Here is a 17,317-nt window from a genome sequence, read left to right on the forward strand (position 1 = left end):
ATGCGCGCAACACTCCGACACTATGTCGGACCCCTGGTATACCCAAACAGATATATATATATGTATATATATATATATATATATATGTATACATCTATGTGGGCATACACGTGAAACCTTGGAAACTTTCTCTGACGGGAAGAAGCAGTGAAGATTTCAAATGAGGTTTGCGTGTAGATTTTGTTACAAATCAGCCTCTTCTCTGTTGTACTTATCTATTTACTGGGTGTATCTACACCTCATAATCCTGTGTGTATACCCGCCTGTCAATGTCTGCATGCGTGCATGCGTACCGTTTTTCTTTTTCTGAGTGGCCTTTTACTCCTATTCTTGCAGTGCCCGGAGATCTCACCGCCTTGGAATATTCACGAGCTGTCTTAGCTGATGCTGCGAGAGCACGGCAAGAAAGACAGGCGAAAGGCGTCTAGCCGAGAAAGAAGAAGACCAGGAAGAACATATGAACACACTAAGAAGAGAAGGTGAAAGGTGGGGGGAGGGAGGAAAGAGACTCAACATGAAGATGAAAGATGTGAGAGATGGAGAGAAAGAAAAGGGAGAGGAGATGGTGTGTGATTCGAGTTCATACGATGGCATATATGGCTTAGTGTGTGTATCATTCACATGAAGGAAAAGAGAGAAGATGAGAATAGCCAGTTAATGAAGAAGAAAAAAATGAAGTCGCCTCTCCCTCTTCCGACCTCTACTCTACTGTACCGGAGATAGAGAAGAAGGAGAAGAAGAGATGAAAAGGAATGTAGTGGTCTAGGCGAGAGACCGTGGGACTTGAAGAAGAGATTTGTCACAGGTATCATGAGGAGGAGATTGAAGGAGGTAGAATAAGAAGAAGACTTTAGATGAAGTAGAATGAGGATTCACGTAACGACACATGTGTATAGATTTTATATTTGTGGAGTTGTTAAAGTTCATGTAGTTTATACCTATGCAGATGTATGTGTACATACCTGAACGTAGGGACGATGTATATATACCTATGTATATGTATCGCTCGATCTACTCGAGATCGAGAAAGGGAGAGTGGAGAAGGAAATAGAAGAAAAGATCGTTGATGGCTGAAAACGGAATTGGAGGAGAAAGGAGTGAGTGAGAATTAGAAAGGGTGAGATGTGCATGCATGTATAGAGAGAGAGAGACGGAGGGATAGAAAGTGTTTCTCCTTTCTATTCCTCCATCTCTCGAAACAGGTTCCCAAGAGATTTCTGTGGGGGAGTTCTTTCTTTGTTTCATTTCTTGGTCGCTTGTTTATCTTTCCTTATCTCACCGTCCCTGCTTGTGTTTCTTCGTCTTCTCCTCACATTTTCTTTCTTTCTTTCATTCTTTTTCTCCACGTCTATATTCTTCCTCGTCGTTCGATCGTAATGTTGGTAAAGACAGTTTCCAGGTTCGTAGAGTCTGTAGGTAGATGAGGAGGAGGAGGAAGAAGAAGAAGAATCAGATTGAAACTGTTTCTTTCTTTGTTGCATTCGAAGACATAGGTGGGGTTTCCCAGAGATATGCCATGCATCATCTTCCCTTTGTCACGAATATTCTCTCTTGGCTTTCCTTTGTGTTGGTGCAAAAGAAAGAAAGAAAAGCCTGTGAAGGATTTTTCTGTTTCTTCCATGAAGTGTGAAAGAAAGCAGTGTTACTCGACCTTTACTTCGTTCATGACGCCCCTACCTTCTTCTCTCATTCACCTGTATCGATCGATCGATCGGTCCATTCATTTGTAGTTTTCTTCTTCTTCTTCTCGTAAGGAGATTCAAAGCGTTGAAGAAAGAGGAGTTTAGATGTGATCCAGATAGAGCAGTATGCAAAGAAGGAGAAAGCATAGGGAGTGGGTATCGTATAGGCTGTGGAGACGCCCTCCTCTCTCTTTCTCTCCTCAGCTGATATGCTTACGGTGAAAGACATTTCATTGACTCGCAGAAACAAACATGCTATGCTCGCAGAAGGAGTCTCTCTACATACATGTACATCTTTCGATACCAAGCTTACTATATACATATATATCATAGGGTGTATACATCATAATATATAGTATCGAGTAGATACGTAGATCTAGTTCAAATGGGGTGGGCAGTCAACAGAGCTGGTCGAAGGGGTATGTGTGTATCTTATCCACATCCGTTGTGTGTCTATATGATAGCTTGCAATGACTTGGAGCGTGCACGGTTCTCATTCATATCTAGCTACGCCATCAACAGAACGACGCAAGGAATTCTCTGCAATAAGAGCATGCATCAAGGGCGAAGAAAGTGCTAGGACTAGACCTAAGGTAACACCTTTTCCTCGAACGTCTTCTCGAGTCTTAGGAAAGCTAAGCCAGTTGGTGTGGCTACGCTTGAGTGGGGAGGGTGACGCTCAGGGATTCCTTCAAGCCGAGAATGAAACACATCTCCTTAAAGAAAACTCCCTTGGATCGGTGTGTGTATTATCACCGAAGCAGATAGAGAGAGCTTCGGAAGAGAAAAGACTGACGCCATGTGTTCAGGCCGTAGAAGCAAGAAAGACAAAGAAATCATTGATCTGTCTGTATTGCCAGTCTGGACTCCTATGGGGAAAAAGCACGTCCTCCACTCGTAGCTATGCTATGTCTACTTTACACCCGCGGCTTCACTCTTTGCTTCTTTCTCTAAGTGTTTTCGTTGTCGTAGCACCGATCTATTCCACCGTGTAGTTCCAGGAGCGAGTCACGCATGCAAACAAGAGGTAAAAATGGATATGGAGTGAAAGAGTGAGCGACCGCCCTTGAAAGACAGACGTAGCGTGCGTACCGAGTATCAGCAGGAGTAGAAAGAAGGATCCGTTTATGAAGATGAGAATAAGCGGGAGCAGCAGCAGACAGGAGACCTACGAGCGCCGAAGTGCGAATCGTGATAGTAGGAGCAGTGGCAGTAGCAGTGAAAGGAGGGCTCGTCAGAGAAACGCTCTCCGTTGAAGCTTGTAGTGTCAAGTCAGATTTCTTCTTAGTGGTAACAGAATTCCAAGGGACTGGCGAGGAAGGTTGTCCACCCTCCTCGGTCGCTTTGACAAGGAAAGAAGGAAAGTTTGTTCTTTACGCGAAAGCAGACAACTGATATATTCGTCGGAGAAGTAGACATTCATCTCGCGCGCAAAACTTCTTGGGTGTTTTCACTACTGAAAAGAAGTCTGGATAGATACATATCTATGTAAATAGGCATATGTATGCATGAATACGTTTCAGAAGAAACAACTTGCTTCCAACCATACATATATACATACATATGAATCACTATATGCGTGCATCTGACGTCTGTTTGCATGCATGCTGAGCATGTATATACATATATATATCTATATCTATATATATGTATCCTCGTATGTGATTAGAAGATATCGCTTTCATCAGTACCTTGACTTGTGAATTGCTGAAGGAGGTCATACATACTTGGCATTTTACTCCCTTCATTCTGATCGACTCCTGGCATTCCTACTGTCCCTTTCTTGTTTCCCACAGTCTCAGTCCTATTTAGCTTTTCTGGTTCCTTCATCTCCCCTGTATCTTTCTGTAGCTTTTCTTGAAAGCTCTCTTGTGGTTTACTATTGCTGAAGGTCTTGGGAATCGAAGAGAATGACGAAGAGTCTCTCGGAGAAGACTGTGTCTGACACCCATCCAAATCGATTAGGCCTCTCTCTCCGTTGTCTTCTTCCCTATTATTCCTATTGACTCTCCAATCCAGTGGTCTCTTCTTGTCTCCTCCCTCCATTCCTGTTGTAAGATGCTGGAGGCCTTCACTCGTTCTTGCATGCGTGCCTCCGTATATAGCTTGTCTTTCTTCGTAAGATTCCCCGAGAGGAGACACCGGTGATATGGTCGCTTGTCTTCCAATGATCTGATCATTATCTTCACGACTTGCTTCAGCAGGTAGGACAGGAGGTCTTCGCTGATAGGTCGATGCATTCATATGACTAGGAGTAGAAGAAGAAGACTGTTGAAGTGTATCTCCACTCTCTTGACCTGCAGACTCTTTTTCTACAGGGATACGAGACAGAGATGCATGCGAAGATCCACAGACAGAGAAAGAAGAAGATGAAGAGGACTGAAGATTGCTCTGTTGTCCTACACATGCTGATGTGTCGTTACTCTTTCTCTTCCCCTCTTGCAGAACACCTTGAGAAGAAATTTGAAGATGCTCTCTCCTCGTAGAGATTGTAGAAGAGACAGCTACCCCGGATGATGCTAGCATAGAGGGAGGAAGAGGACGTATGTTACTTTGGCATGACTGGGGATATCTAGCCGATGCTGCCTGGGGCTTCTTGATACTCTGAGAAAGAGGCTTCATATCTCTTTGCAACTGAGGAGGAGAAGAAGAGAAACCTGACGTTAAAGACATTCTTGCTAGATCCTCTAGACTCTGAGCTTTTCCTCGTCTTCTTCTCTTAGCACCCGCTGTCTGCTGACTACTCATGGACGCTGTAGCAGGAACATGTATAGCATCACCTCTACTCATAAGATTAGATGGAGGTGTGGAGGAGATAGAAGAGAAATAACGTCCTTGACGTTGATGCTGGGCCGGCAGTATCTTGGGAACGGGTGGAAGAAGGATATCTGCTGAAGAGACTAGAGAATTCTTTCTATTTTGGGATAAGCCTCTCTCCGTCCATTTTGCTGGTATGAGTCCGGCGTCAAAAGAAGAGGAAGAGAAAGATGAAGCGGTGGGAGGAGTTGCATGCGAAGGGGCGTGGATTTCCTTCAAGGAGGGAGGAGAAAACGAAACACCCGAGGGTGGTGGAGGGACTGCTGAAAGCTGAGCGATTTGTTCTCTTTCTTTTTCTTCATTCTGGAGTCTTCGCTTCTTACGTCGATTGAAGATCGAGGTATATGAAGAAGAAATCCTTCTCTTCTTGACTGTCCGACTGTGAGGGTGATCAGCGGGAGCTGTTGTTTGCGTGCATGATGATGACGATGAGACTGACGGAGTGTCTATACACCCCACAGAAGTAGTTGCTTGCTGGCACAGATGACATATAGTCACCTGAGGAAGAAGAAACACACGTAGAAGAAGAAGAAAGGAGTAGAGATATGCACAAGAATCCTCGGTCTACACTATTTCATTCATAGTGAAGGTCAAAGAAGTAAATACAGCGATCGATTACAGGAACCCAACGAGATGATCTACAAAGCAGATCAGAACGTCATCTCTATGTTAGTTGAAGATAGGAAAAAATAGACAGATAAGATAGAGAAAGAAACACATAGAGTGCTCTCAGATTAGAGATCTTCTTCTTTCGATCTTTTCCTCCTGTAATCTGTTGTTGTCTTTGACCAATGAGGGGCGCACACCACCCCGTGTGAAATCTCCAACTTGCATCCTCAAGGTAGGCACAACTATATAGTGTGTATATGTTAGTCTACATACTATATATATAAGGGCGTGTCCTCTCAACGCCTATCTATACAGAGAGTAAGGGTAGACCGAGGGGTACTCGTCTCCCCGTGTATAGGTACAGGAGAGCTTCATATGAGAGATCTACTGTCTTCGCAGAAGCCTCGTTGTCCTTCTTGTTCTTCTCTAACCCACATCTCGTGTCTCGTATCTCACCCAAGAAAAGACCTAGAAAAGCGCGAGAGAACTTATGAAGGAAGTCCTTTCTTTCTTTCTTCAAAGAGAGAGAGAGGAGTAGAAGTCGACTCCTTACCAGATGATTTTTGACACAGCGCGAGCGAGCCTGAGCGAGAGCATTCGAGGGTAGTGATGGATCTCCTCTAGACGAAGAAGAAAAAGAGGAGAGGAGAGAAGCTGACAACGAAGAAGAAGCCGTCATGCGTGCTAAGCTTCTCGCCGAGAAAGAAGATCCGGAGCTGACCATAGAGGAAGAAGAGAGAGAGCTAGGCCGTTTGGAGAGTGAAGAGAAATTCGAGTCCGGAGTGGTTGAGGCGATTTCGTGGAGGAACGCTTTACGCATAGCGCGGTTGACTGAGAAGACCAACACAAAGAACCGAAGAGTCAAAAAGAAGTTTCTCGCATCACATGAACGACCGAAGATGAAGAAAGGAGAAAGTCTCTTTGTGCACATATCACACAATACTTCATGCTTCCAGCATAGAAATATATGGATATCTACATATGAATATGCATACACACATATACATATATATATTTGTATGTGTATCAAGAAATATGTATATCAGTGTATATGTATATACTCCTGAATCAAGATAAGGTGTACCTTTCCTTACCCTGAGACATATTTGCAGGAGAGCGCTTGGTAGTAGAAAAGTTCAGAGAGACGAGGTCAACGATGTGTAGACATGTGATAGGGTATATCGTATGCACGCTATGCCGTAGCGCATCTATTACTCCCAAGAGAAGAGTAAAAAGACTGCGTAAGAAGCTACACTTGGACATGCCCTTTTCTGATCTCCTCAACACGTCAAGTGTCACTACACCTCAGCCATCTGCGGGAAAGACGAAAGCACACGAACCGGTGGAGGCCATGCATGTCTACGTCACCGTCCATCACAGAGTCATTTCTTCTTTCACAAACCTACAGACGTGCCTGCCGTCTGTCAAGAAGGTGCGGAAAGATCCTCGATGGGAGGTCGATGCGTGAAATGCAGTGGGTGTGATGGTTGAGTTGCATGTCTTCATCTGCCTACTGTAAAGATGATGTAGTACAGCCATATAAATACATACACAATCAAAAGCTCTGGGTCATGAAGGCTACATCTATTTATATATATATATATAGATATAGATATAGATAGATATACATAGAAGATATGTGCTCTTGCTTAAACACTTTGTTCTACGGAGAAGGAGTGGAGGCAGCAGTGATTCTATCACTTACACTATAAGGCTTGCAATCGAGAAGCACGACAAGCAGGTGATCATCAACCACTACCCATCTATCTATCTATCCTTAGCCTATCTATCTACCTATCTATCCCTCTACCTACCCTTTCGTTAATCTGTCTATCCCTAACCTATCTATCTCTCTGTCTAAAACCTGCAGTGAAGAGGGAGGGAAACCAGCAAGATGTGAGTGTATGCACCTTCACTATCTATCTTTAATCTATTTATCTTTAATCTCTCTATCTATCTATCTACATGAGCCGAACGAGAGTGGGGTGGCATACTTCGGCGTCTCTTAGCCTTTCCAAGGAGTGAAGTTGAGACTACGTGACTTGTAGCCGTGAGTAGAGGAATTCGCAGGCACCCACAATAGGGGCAGACCTCCTTCGTCATCTTCTTATCTAACTCTGAAATGAAGAGAAAATAAAGCACAAAAAAGAACTCCTCTGCTTCAGAATCAAAGAGGGAAGCTCTTCATGATAGTAATTAAAAGATCTTCATGAACATCCACCTATCTGATACTAGGCACATCGACTACGTCTCAATCTCTAAACTATTCAGTCGACAAGGAAAGTCAAGTCAGCCGCTGCCTCATACAGGTCTTCTTACACTTGTGTACTTGTAAGAGGACACTTAGACATACTAGATATCCACGTTCTCATCCCTTCCCCCTCCGTTCAATACAAGGACATGCTCCTCTGTAGGCTTGCGTGCTAACATCTCCTATACAATATGAATCACTAGATATATGTACTGCTTCTATCTATCTATTATCTATCTATCTCCCTATCTGACAAGCTCTGTCTACACGTACACCTGCAATCTAGTCCTCAATATCTCAGAGGAGATAGTGAAGGCCACCAGGACTTCCTCACCTGTCCCGCTCCCTTCCCTTCACTTATCGCACGTCTGTGTTTCAGTACCCCTGAGAGGGGTGATTTATCTCTGTACACGTAGATATACACCTAGAGATGGGCAGGAATGCTTAAGACAGGCTTTTGTCTGTTGCTTTTCCAGGACCGACTGAACTCTTTCTTTCTATTTCTCTAGGTATTCACCCCCACGACTCCGCTGCTTTTCTTCGCTTTCTCTTCTCATCGCTTCATACCATAACAGGTTCGTGGATGGAAATCTTCTCATTCTCTACGATAGCTGAGAGACCTCTCTTAATTGTTCTGTACGGAAATTTCCAGAAGAAATGAAGTCTGTTTTCTCTTACCCAGGTCATTCTGAGCTGCAACTTCATAGGCTCGTCGTCTATAAGGAAAACAGATGATACACAACAAGGCAAGAGACAGAAATGAAACCCTACGAACTCTTCTTCTTACTATTCCTGGTGTGCTAACCAGCAGGTGCCTCGACAAAAGTAGGATGTGTCTCTTGTACGTGGTCGGAGGTGTATGTACACCCGCTATTATACGTGCCACCAGCAGTGAAAACGATGAGGGCGAGTGTCAGCAGTTCTCAGTCTAGGGTTGTTCGCACCTACGCGTGTGCATGAAGATTTCTATGGAAAAGACCACGCTAAAGAAACGGGATTCGAGTGGCTTTACTCCTCTCCTTTCGTAAGACGAAAGTTCTGCCATCATATCGTCTATTTCGAGTTGAAAGGCTTCTTTACGTCTTTTCCTCTTTCTCCCTTTCTTTCTACTTTTCCCGTAAGAGGGATAGTGAGGAACGAGAACAGGGGCGCAGGTGTCTTGTGCAGAGACACGTCAGCCTGGGGGAGTAAAACGAGAAGGTGCAACTGCCGCCGCGAGCCAACAGGCTCTCAAAGACGTAACTCTCTTTCTCTCTCTCTAGATGTACATGCATAGATGCGTATATATAAATATATCTACCTGTCTATATATATATATATATATACGGGTGGGTTCTCAAGTAGAAGACACGTACAGATGCAATACGAACATGTCCGTTCTATCGATATGTCGAAGCCCCCGCGTATGAGTGTTTATGTGGTCATATGGATCTGCACGCTTGAAATACACGCACAACATGAACAGCTTTACCTGAAGAAGCTATCTCTCTATAACCTAAAGGTTCGTCTAGGTATTCTTATCGGTCTCACGTGAGAAGCGATCCAAGAAGGGGTGTAATAGCGCCTAGTCTTTTAGCAACCGTGTGTAGATACACCGTAGTTGCCTTAGCTGTGACTCGCTCCACTTGATCTCTCCCTCCAAAAGTCATGCTTCCTCCTCCATACTCTTCTTTGAAGATAGCTGATAAACTTCGATTGAAGTCTTCAAAGACACTAGGTGGGAAGATGCTTTCATCTCGATCTTTCTTCTTGTTCTTCCTGTCCTTATTTCTCTTAGTCTTGACTAGCTTCTCTTCTCTTAGGTGGTCTGCCTCGTTCTCACCACCATCTTCTCCTTCTCTCAAGGTACTAAAATCGACCTCTTGGAGTTCTTTGTCTATCTCCCTCCCTTCACCCCCCCTCTGAAGGGCTACTGAACTCTGTGGCCTTTGCTGATATCTCTCCTCCTTCTTCACAGGTAAAGAAGAAGATGAGAACGAAGCCTTTCCGTCCGTGACATTAGAAGCGCTGTCGATTCGTTCTGAAAGCTCCTTTCTCTCTTCGAGGATCGCTTTCGTAGATGAAGATCCTCCTTGTGGAGAAGGCGCCGTTGACGCTAGACCAGTGTCATGTGCGTTGGACTGAGAGGTCTCCTGAGAAGATAGAATGCCTGGAGAAGGGTTTCTTAGTGAAGGAGAAAGGAGAGAAGAAGAGGAAGAACAAGAAAAGGTATCACTTGTGCTTCTGTACGGACCATTTTTCAGACGTTCACGATGAGACGGAAAGAGCACCGTTTGGACATCTACAAGATTCTCTCCTCCTTGGTTTCTCGCCGCCTTCAAGGTGGCACCAATTTCAAGTAGAGACGACATGACTGGTAGAGTGAAGAAGACCTAATTGAACGCATGCATCGTGATCGCTGCTTTTATCATGCTATCTCATAGAACTTGTGGAACAAGAACGAAGGAAAGTAGAGTAGTTTGAAAGGAAGAGCGCAATGAAGAAGAAAGAGAGATAGTAACGAGGAAAGAATGGAGGAAGCGAAGACGCTATAGCAAGAAGGAGTTGGGGTTCAAGAGAGGTGAATGAGAAGGGCGAAGAGCCGCGCTCAACGTTAAGGAAACCCTTGAACTGAGGTGTGTGTACGTACACCTCACTCCTCTTCTGATATCAAAAGGAGAGGGTAGAAAAAGAATTCTCCTCTCAAAGAAAAAAGTCAAAGAGCACGAAGACAGTGGAACAACAAGCATGCGAACTTCTCACGTGAACATCGCAGAGGTGATTGCTCGATTCCTTCTCCACTTCTCAGGAGATATGGCTCAAGAAGAGGGAAAGATCCCTGGACGGAAGATCCTGATAATGCTCTATGATGAAGAGAAAAGCATGAAAGAGTCTGGTGTGGAGTAAGTCGGTTTGAAGCGGATTCTGAGTAATACAAAAAGCACCGTTGTCGTCTGCCGAGCCAGAACAGTTCCACAGGTCTTGAGGTGTATGTACACCTGAACGGAAGGGCTACTACGTGATGCAACCCGCAACAGCACGGTGCATTCAAAGGAGATAAATGACCTCTGTAGACGCAAGTGGTACCCAATCAATAATACAAAGATCGGTGAACCAGCAGCAAGTGTCTTGGAGTTGTGTGTCTCTTATTTCTCCATGTAAAGAAAAGCATGCGGACAGGAGCTCTGACGCAGACGAGAGTGGGACGAACTCCTAAGCCAGGACTCTGTTGGGCTTCCTGTTGTCTCGCTTGAACTAAGGGTCACAGAAGGAACGTGGGGTTTCTCCCTAGTCCGTCCACCTTTCTGGTGTCTCTGACCCTCGCGCTGTATTCGCTGCCTGAAGATAATGATTGATGTGCGAGAGGAAAGAAAGGAAGGAAGCGAAGATGGGAGAGAACGCACATTTGACCATCTGCTCAATCAGATGCCCTCAAGCCCATAAGAAACACATGCAAAGGAGGATGGTGAATGGACGAGCTTTTCTTCCTTTCGCTGCGCAAAGATGGCCTTCTGTCCCCCGCTTCAATCGGCGGACCATGACAAGAGCTTCGATTGTCCTCTGAGTTGGCACCTGGTAGAAAAGAACGAGAATCTCCGAAGAGACAGAAATAGAGATCTCTCTGGAAGCCCGGTTGTTCTTTGCCCCCCTCCGTGCTTTTCAGATGTGAGAAAAAGAGACGAAAGCTGACAGCAAGCAAGCACAGTCGTCGATGCTCGGTCTCCGTGGTAGCAAGAGACACCCCTCTGCCTCTGTTGTCTCCGCATGTGCGGTTTCGTCAGCATGGAATGCACGAGCGAAGTATCACAGGCTTTCTCTTGTCGGCTCCTAAAAGAAGAAGAAAACAGGGGAGCTATTTAAGACTAGAAAACTTCAGAATTTTCAAACACTCGGGGAAATAATTGAAAGAAAATGGGAGTATCGTGACACTCATTGATAGCTACCATCCTGCATCTGTGCATGCGGCAAAAGTTCGGACTTCTTCTTAAAGGTTTCCGTGTAGTTTTCTTCTTCTAAAACATTCTCTATCTTAATATTTACGTCTTGAAGCTGCACGACTTTTTCTGTTGGAGAAACCTCTCAGGTTTCCTACCACTTTTCCTCTCCTCTCATCTCTCTCTTTCTCTCCTCACGTCTCTCTTTTCATTCCTTCATACGTACCTACCCTTCCCCCTGAGATTTCTTTTCCCTCCTCTCCTTTCTCTTCTCCTTCTTTGTTCGACAACCATGGCACCGCCAGAGACCCGCTGTGGGTCTCCGGCTATGAAACCTCTTCTTCCTCCTGCTTCTTCAGGTGAGAAAGACTTATGTGCATCTCTGCGTTTTTCTCTTCTCCGTGTCGACGGGAGAGCGAGGACGAGTGTCGTTCATCTCCCTCACGGTGACGTAAGGACGCCTATCTTCATGCCTGTCGGGACGTATGGAGCCGTGAAGGGTCTAACGTGTGATCTGATGCATGCTCTTCACAATGAAATGATCGACAGAGAGAGAGGACAGGGAAAGACGACAAAGAAGAGAAACGCACTGTCAGAAGAAGAAGAAGGAAGAAACGAACACTCCAGGGGAGACAAGAGAAACACAGATGGGGGTGGAGTTAAGGTTGGAGAGAGATATGATGGGCAAGAGGAGAGAAAGGAGAGAGATGAAGAAGTTGTTCACAAAGATAAAAATATGTTACGAGAAGAGAAGAAAAGCGTGAAGATGGCATGCAGAGAGACTGACGAAGAAGAAGAAAGAAGTAAGGGCAAGAAGATAAGAAGAGACTGCTCTACGAGGGGTGAAAGTCACTTTCCCTATCCAAATCATACATACTTCTCCCACGAGGAACAGCGACATAGAACGTCCTCGATCTTATCTCGTTCTTTTCAGACATCTCCCCCATCTAACTCTCTCCCCTCTTTTCCTTTTTCATCCGCAGAGAAGAGTACAACCTCTTCAGCCCCATCTTCCTCTTCTTCTCTTTCTTCTCCTCCTTCTAGGTCATCACCTTCTTGCCCTCCCCTCTCCTCGTCTTCTTCTCCTTCAAGTCCTTCTTCTTCGTCCTTTTCTTCTTCCTTCTCTCCTCTTTCCTCTGTATGTACACCCTGTGGTGACGATCGTCCGTTACGGAGACCTCCCGCATCTTTCTCTCCCATCATTCTCGGCAATACATTTCATCTGTATCTTAGCGTCGGTATACCGCGCATGCAAGCTGCAGGAGGACTTCATAACTTCATGCGCTGGGGCGGAAATCTCTTAACTGATAGCGGTGGGTTTCAGATGGTGTCTCTCTTCAAGATCATCGACGTTAGAGAAGAAGGTGTCGAGTTCGATGCTGGCTCGCTCGTCTCGAGTCAGCAACAGAAGAGTCAGCGGAGAGACGGGAAGGGAAGGGGAGGGGGGGAGAACAAGAAGAAGAACAAGAAGGTTACTAATGCGGAGAAGGTGATGGTATTCCATGCAGCAGGCAAGGTATTGAGTGCATGCAGTTTGAGAAGAAAATCGAGGGGTGAATTGTTTCTCGAGTGCATGCAGATAAAACACTAGACGAAGAAGAATCGATTTGTCTTGATCTCTTCTTCTGTCTCTGAACTGTCTCTCCATCTCTGTCTCTAAACTCTCTCCCCTCTTTTGTCTTCTTCTCTCTCTTTCTTCTTTTTCTCTCTTTCTTCTACATCTTTCACACACCTCCATCCGAGACTGCTGAAGCGACTGTTTCTTTTCCTCTTTTCTAACGGCTAGCTCTCACTCTTTTCTATCGCCTTCTATCTTTCTATCTCTATCAATCCTTGCACCTATCTCCTTATGTTCTTTCTTGCGTCTTCTTTCTCTAGATTTCGACAGATCTTCTTGGCTTACCGGGATTGTTTTGCTTCGAGCTTTTCTTCCGTTTCTTTTTATCTTTGTAAGGCGCGTTGATACATCTTTGGAGATTTCTTTTCTCCTATCTCTTCTTCTTTCTCGTCTTTCTCTTTTACACCCGCAGTTCTTCTCTCTCCCTCCTTTTCTTTTGTCTCTGTCGTTTTGCCGGTCCTCTTGAGAGAAGAGAGAGGACAAATTTGAGGCATCTTCTTTCTTCCATGAAAGACTGAATAAGAGACTGTTTCCGACCACGGAGAGAAGGAAAGAAAAGGGAGAGAAGGAAAGAAAGGAAAGGAAAGGAAAGGAAGAGAGAAAGAAAGTTAAGAAGGAATGAAAGAAGGAAAGAGAAAGGAAAGGAAGAGAGAGAGAGAAAGTTAGGAAAGAAAGAAAGAACGCAAAGGTGACTGATTTATACTCAGGGTTTTTTTTTTTTTTTTCTCTTTAGGAAACGCGAAAGTTCAATCTCCTTCTCTCTCTGTTCCGATGAAATCTTCTTTCCATCTCCTTGCTCTTTTTCTTCTTCCTCTCTTCTCTTTTCCTTCCTTTTCTCTCCTTTCTTTGTTTCGTTCTTTTCTTTGTCTCATCTATAGAAGGTCTCTGTGAAGAAGCCTCATTACAAGGGGGAAGTCCCTTCTTCTTCTTCTTTCACCTCTTTCTCCCTCTGTCTTCTTTCTCACTCTTTCTTTCTTTTTTCTTCCTCTGTCTTTCTTCTTTCTTTCTCACTCTTTTCAAGATGCACGGGAGAACGAAGAAGTCGGAGAGCGCTTTGTCTCTTGAAGAGATAGAAGCGAGGAGGCAGAAAGTGAAGAAAGGACTAAAGCTGTTATCTCACCTTCTTGATCAAAAGAATCGAGGTGTATATACACCTGAGAACTTTGCTGCAACAGGGAAGATTCTCGACTTTGCGCCAGAAATGGGTGCTCTCTGGGCTTACCGCAGAGAAATGCTTCTGCATTTTCTTCGTCAACTCCGCTCAGAGGGGGAGAAGGACGAAGAGAAAGAAGAGGAAGAAAAGGAAGGAAGAAGTCATGCAAACGAAGAAAAGACGGAGGAAGAAGAAGAAAGGAATGCTGAGGTGCACAAAGAAGAAGAGGAAGAGAAGGACGGAGAAGAAAAAGAACAAGACGGAGGACACTCTGTCTCAAAGAAAAGACGCAAGACCAATCGCATCATCTCTTCCTCTTCATCCTCTCTCTCTTCTTCGCTCCCTTCTTCTTCTTCCTCTCGCCCTTCTGCTTCTTCCTCTGTCTCTTGTTTAACTTTTCTTTCTCACTTGCATGGAGGTAAAGACAGTCAGCTTGACTCTTGCCAGAAAGAAGGAGGCGCAGATTCTTCGAGGGATCTTCATCTCCTCCCTCCTTCTCCTCATCTTTCCTTTCGTGACAGAGCAGTCTTTTCTCTTCTCTATGAAGAACTTCTGTCAACTCGAATTGCCATAGCCAAGAAGTCGAGCAAAAATTACTGTATTTGGATTCATAGAACATCGTGTACAGGCTATCTCATTCATTTTCTCCTCTCTCTCTCTTCTACCTCTCCCTCTCTCTCTTCTCCCTCTCCCGCTTCTTCTCTCTCTTCTTCTCCCTCTCCCTCTCCCTCTTCTTCTGCCTCTTCTCTTCTCTCTTCTTCTTCTTTTTCTCTTGCATTATCTTGTATCTTGTCTCTATTGAGAGAAGAGATGGGGAGTGTGGAGAGTCTTTTGCTAAGCGACAGCGAAGATGGAAGAAATTTCCACGCTTGGCACTACTCGAGCCAAATTGCTTCATGGAGAGACGCCTTTCTTTCTCTTCTCTCTGTCGTACAGAAGAAGAGCCGCAAAGAAGAGAAAGAGAACAAGGAGAAGAAGAAGAAGGGCGCCAATATTGATCGGCGACATCTTGCTAAGAAGGGGGAGGCTGCCTCACAAGAGAAAGGAGAAGAAGACGGAGAAGAAGAAGAAAGTGAAGAAGAAGAAAAAAGAAGAAGAGATTCAGAAGAAGAGGAGAGAATGTTACAATTCACAAAGAGACTGATCGATAAAGACTTTAGTAATTACACTGCATGGCTGTATAGAGAGCAAGCTCTCTTCCCCTCACCCTGTCTCGCTCATCGTCAAGTATCGACTTCTTCTTCTTCTTCTCTTTGTCGAGGGTGTTCTTTTCTCCGTCAGAGTCACAAGGAGGCTTTCGAAAAAGAACTAGCCTGGATCTGGCAGGTACACCTTAATTCTCACACACTTCTTCTTCTTCTTCTCGCATATCTACAAACCCCTACGTGCGTCTATCTTTGATCTATCTATCTTTAGTCTATCTTAATCTATCCGTATATATCTTTGTTTCTATTTTTCTATCTATTGAGGTGTGTTTCTTTATGTGTATATCTCTCTCTCTCGATTTCTTTCTCACATCTTCCTAAAGACATCCCTCTCTATCGGTGACCATGCATGCATCTATATCTCTATACACGTACATACTACCTACATATCTGTCTCTATATCTGCTTATCGCTACTCTTTAGCTTTTTGTCTTGATAGATCTCTCCCTTCTTCTTCTTTTCTGTCGGGGGAGGTGTTCTTTTTTCTCCTTGTTTCCTCTCTCTTTCTTTCTTCCAGTCTCTCCAGTCTCCACACGACCTTCCCTCCCTTCTTATCATACCTTGCATGCTCCTCTTATACATCCACACATAAGCCCTCTTGGCACACACATACATCTATATATATACAAGGTACTGTATCTAGGTGTATATATCTCCATATATATATATATATTGATAGATAGAAAGATCGTTATGTATGTATGTATGCCTGTATATGTAGCATAGTCTCGGGCTTGTATAGGTGTTTGCTCTGTGTGTGTATGTGGCTGTATATAGGGGCTGTATACAGAGCCAAATGATCAGACGTTATGGCGGACGTATACATCGATCATACTTCGATTCTATCATCGACAATTGAAACAGCGTCTTCTTCCTTCTCCCCATCTCGTAGATCTCTCCTCCTTCTCTCTTCCCTTCAACAGAAAAACGCACAGACACCAACCGATCGACTCTTCTTCTCTCTCTTCTTCTCCCTCTTCTTCTTCTTCTTCTTCTCTCTCTTCTTCTTGCCAGTCAAAGGATGGAGGTGAAGAGAGTCTTGTGAAAGAGACAGCTCACCGTGAAGAGACTGAGAGAGACGGGGTGGCTTCGGAGGAGAGAAAGAAGGGGAAAGAAAAGAGAAAGATGAGAATAGGCTGGTGTTTCCACTTCTCATCTTTCTGCTGTATCGATACTAAAGAAAGCAAATGCCTCCTCGAAGTCTCCCGTAAAGATAAAGAAAGAAGAGAAAGAAAAAAAACTACCTGTAAGCACACAGTCGAAATCTCCCTTTTCTCTCCCGACAATAAACCCTAAACGTAGTTATGTCACGGCTTGTTCTCTCTGGTGTACATACACTCTACACGTGTGTATCTCTCTATATATGGATATATATCTGTATATACGTCTACATACAACGATCGTCCAGATACATACCTGTCCCTAGTAGGCAGAGGGCACCTGTATCCTAGGCCGTCCTCTATGTGTATACATGGATGAAACGTATACATCTATAGATACATTTATATAGGAATATCTGTCTTTGTATTTATCTATCTACCTTAAGTCTCTCTGCCTATCTATGGATAGATCTGTCTGTCTGTATCTAGCTATGTCTATGTGGGGTGGATTTGTGTGTTCTTTCATCTTCTTGACGGATATTCCTTTTCTCAGCTTCTTCGAAGTTTGACCTTCTATACAGCCTAGATCCTACCAAAGTCTCTATCAACGACCCCCCACCTCTCCTCTCTTTCTTTCATTCTTTCGCATCTCTCCCTCTTGCCTTTCTTTCTTTCTTTCTTTTTCTAGATTCTTTGGCTGGAGATTGGAAGGGTTTGACCTCCTTATCATCGCGTCTATCTCAGGGATTTAATACAAGGTACTCCTACATACTCTATCTCTCTTCTCTCTCTCTTCTCTCTCTCTTCTTCCTCGTTCAGTTTCTCTTATTATGTGTGTTTTCTTTGATAGTGAAGTGTCTTTGTCTCTCCATTACTCTTTTTCTTCTTCTTCGTTATCCTACATCCTACGGGAAGAATAAGACTTTCTCTCTCTCTCTTCTCGTATCTCTCTTCTCTCTCTCTTCTCT

General features: G+C 44.3%; 4 protein-coding genes across 4 annotated transcripts; 3 read left to right on the forward strand and 1 right to left on the reverse strand.

Moving 5' to 3' along the window:
- Positions 1–340: 340 nt before the first annotated feature.
- On the forward strand, positions 341–3,839 carry CSUI_005762 (uncharacterized protein). Its single transcript, XM_068065932.1, has one exon. It carries the CDS (start codon positions 2,153–2,155, stop codon positions 2,675–2,677), a length of 525 nt encoding a protein of 174 aa, XP_067922089.1. The 5' UTR covers positions 341–2,152; the 3' UTR covers positions 2,678–3,839.
- CSUI_005763 (rnase p rpr2 rpp21 subunit domain-containing protein) lies at positions 3,072–10,700 on the reverse strand. Its single transcript, XM_068065933.1, has 5 exons — positions 8,890–10,700; positions 8,038–8,075; positions 7,103–7,225; positions 5,662–5,939; positions 3,072–4,997 (listed from the first exon to the last, which is right to left on the reverse strand). Exons 1-5 carry the CDS (start codon positions 9,708–9,710, stop codon positions 3,348–3,350), a joined length of 2,910 nt encoding a protein of 969 aa, XP_067922090.1. The 5' UTR covers positions 9,711–10,700; the 3' UTR covers positions 3,072–3,347.
- Positions 10,701–10,708: 8 nt separating this feature from the next.
- CSUI_005764 (queuine trna-ribosyltransferase domain-containing protein) lies at positions 10,709–12,704 on the forward strand (the record flags this gene model as incomplete). The annotated part of the gene is made up of 1 exon (XM_068065934.1): positions 10,709–12,704. A coding segment is annotated over exon 1 (1,137 nt), but the record flags the coding sequence as incomplete, so codon positions are not given.
- A 337-nt stretch (positions 12,705–13,041) lies between these two features.
- CSUI_005765 (uncharacterized protein) lies at positions 13,042–17,105 on the forward strand (the record flags this gene model as incomplete). Its single annotated transcript, XM_068065935.1, has 3 exons — positions 13,042–15,370; positions 16,027–16,495; positions 17,038–17,105. Coding segments are annotated over exons 1-3 (1,995 nt in total), but the record flags the coding sequence as incomplete, so codon positions are not given.
- Positions 17,106–17,317: the final 212 nt, after the last annotated feature.

This window comes from Cystoisospora suis (assembly GCF_002600585.1).
Source record: "Cystoisospora suis strain Wien I chromosome Unknown contig_2785, whole genome shotgun sequence".
Lineage (NCBI taxonomy): Eukaryota > Apicomplexa > Conoidasida > Eucoccidiorida > Sarcocystidae > Cystoisospora > Cystoisospora suis.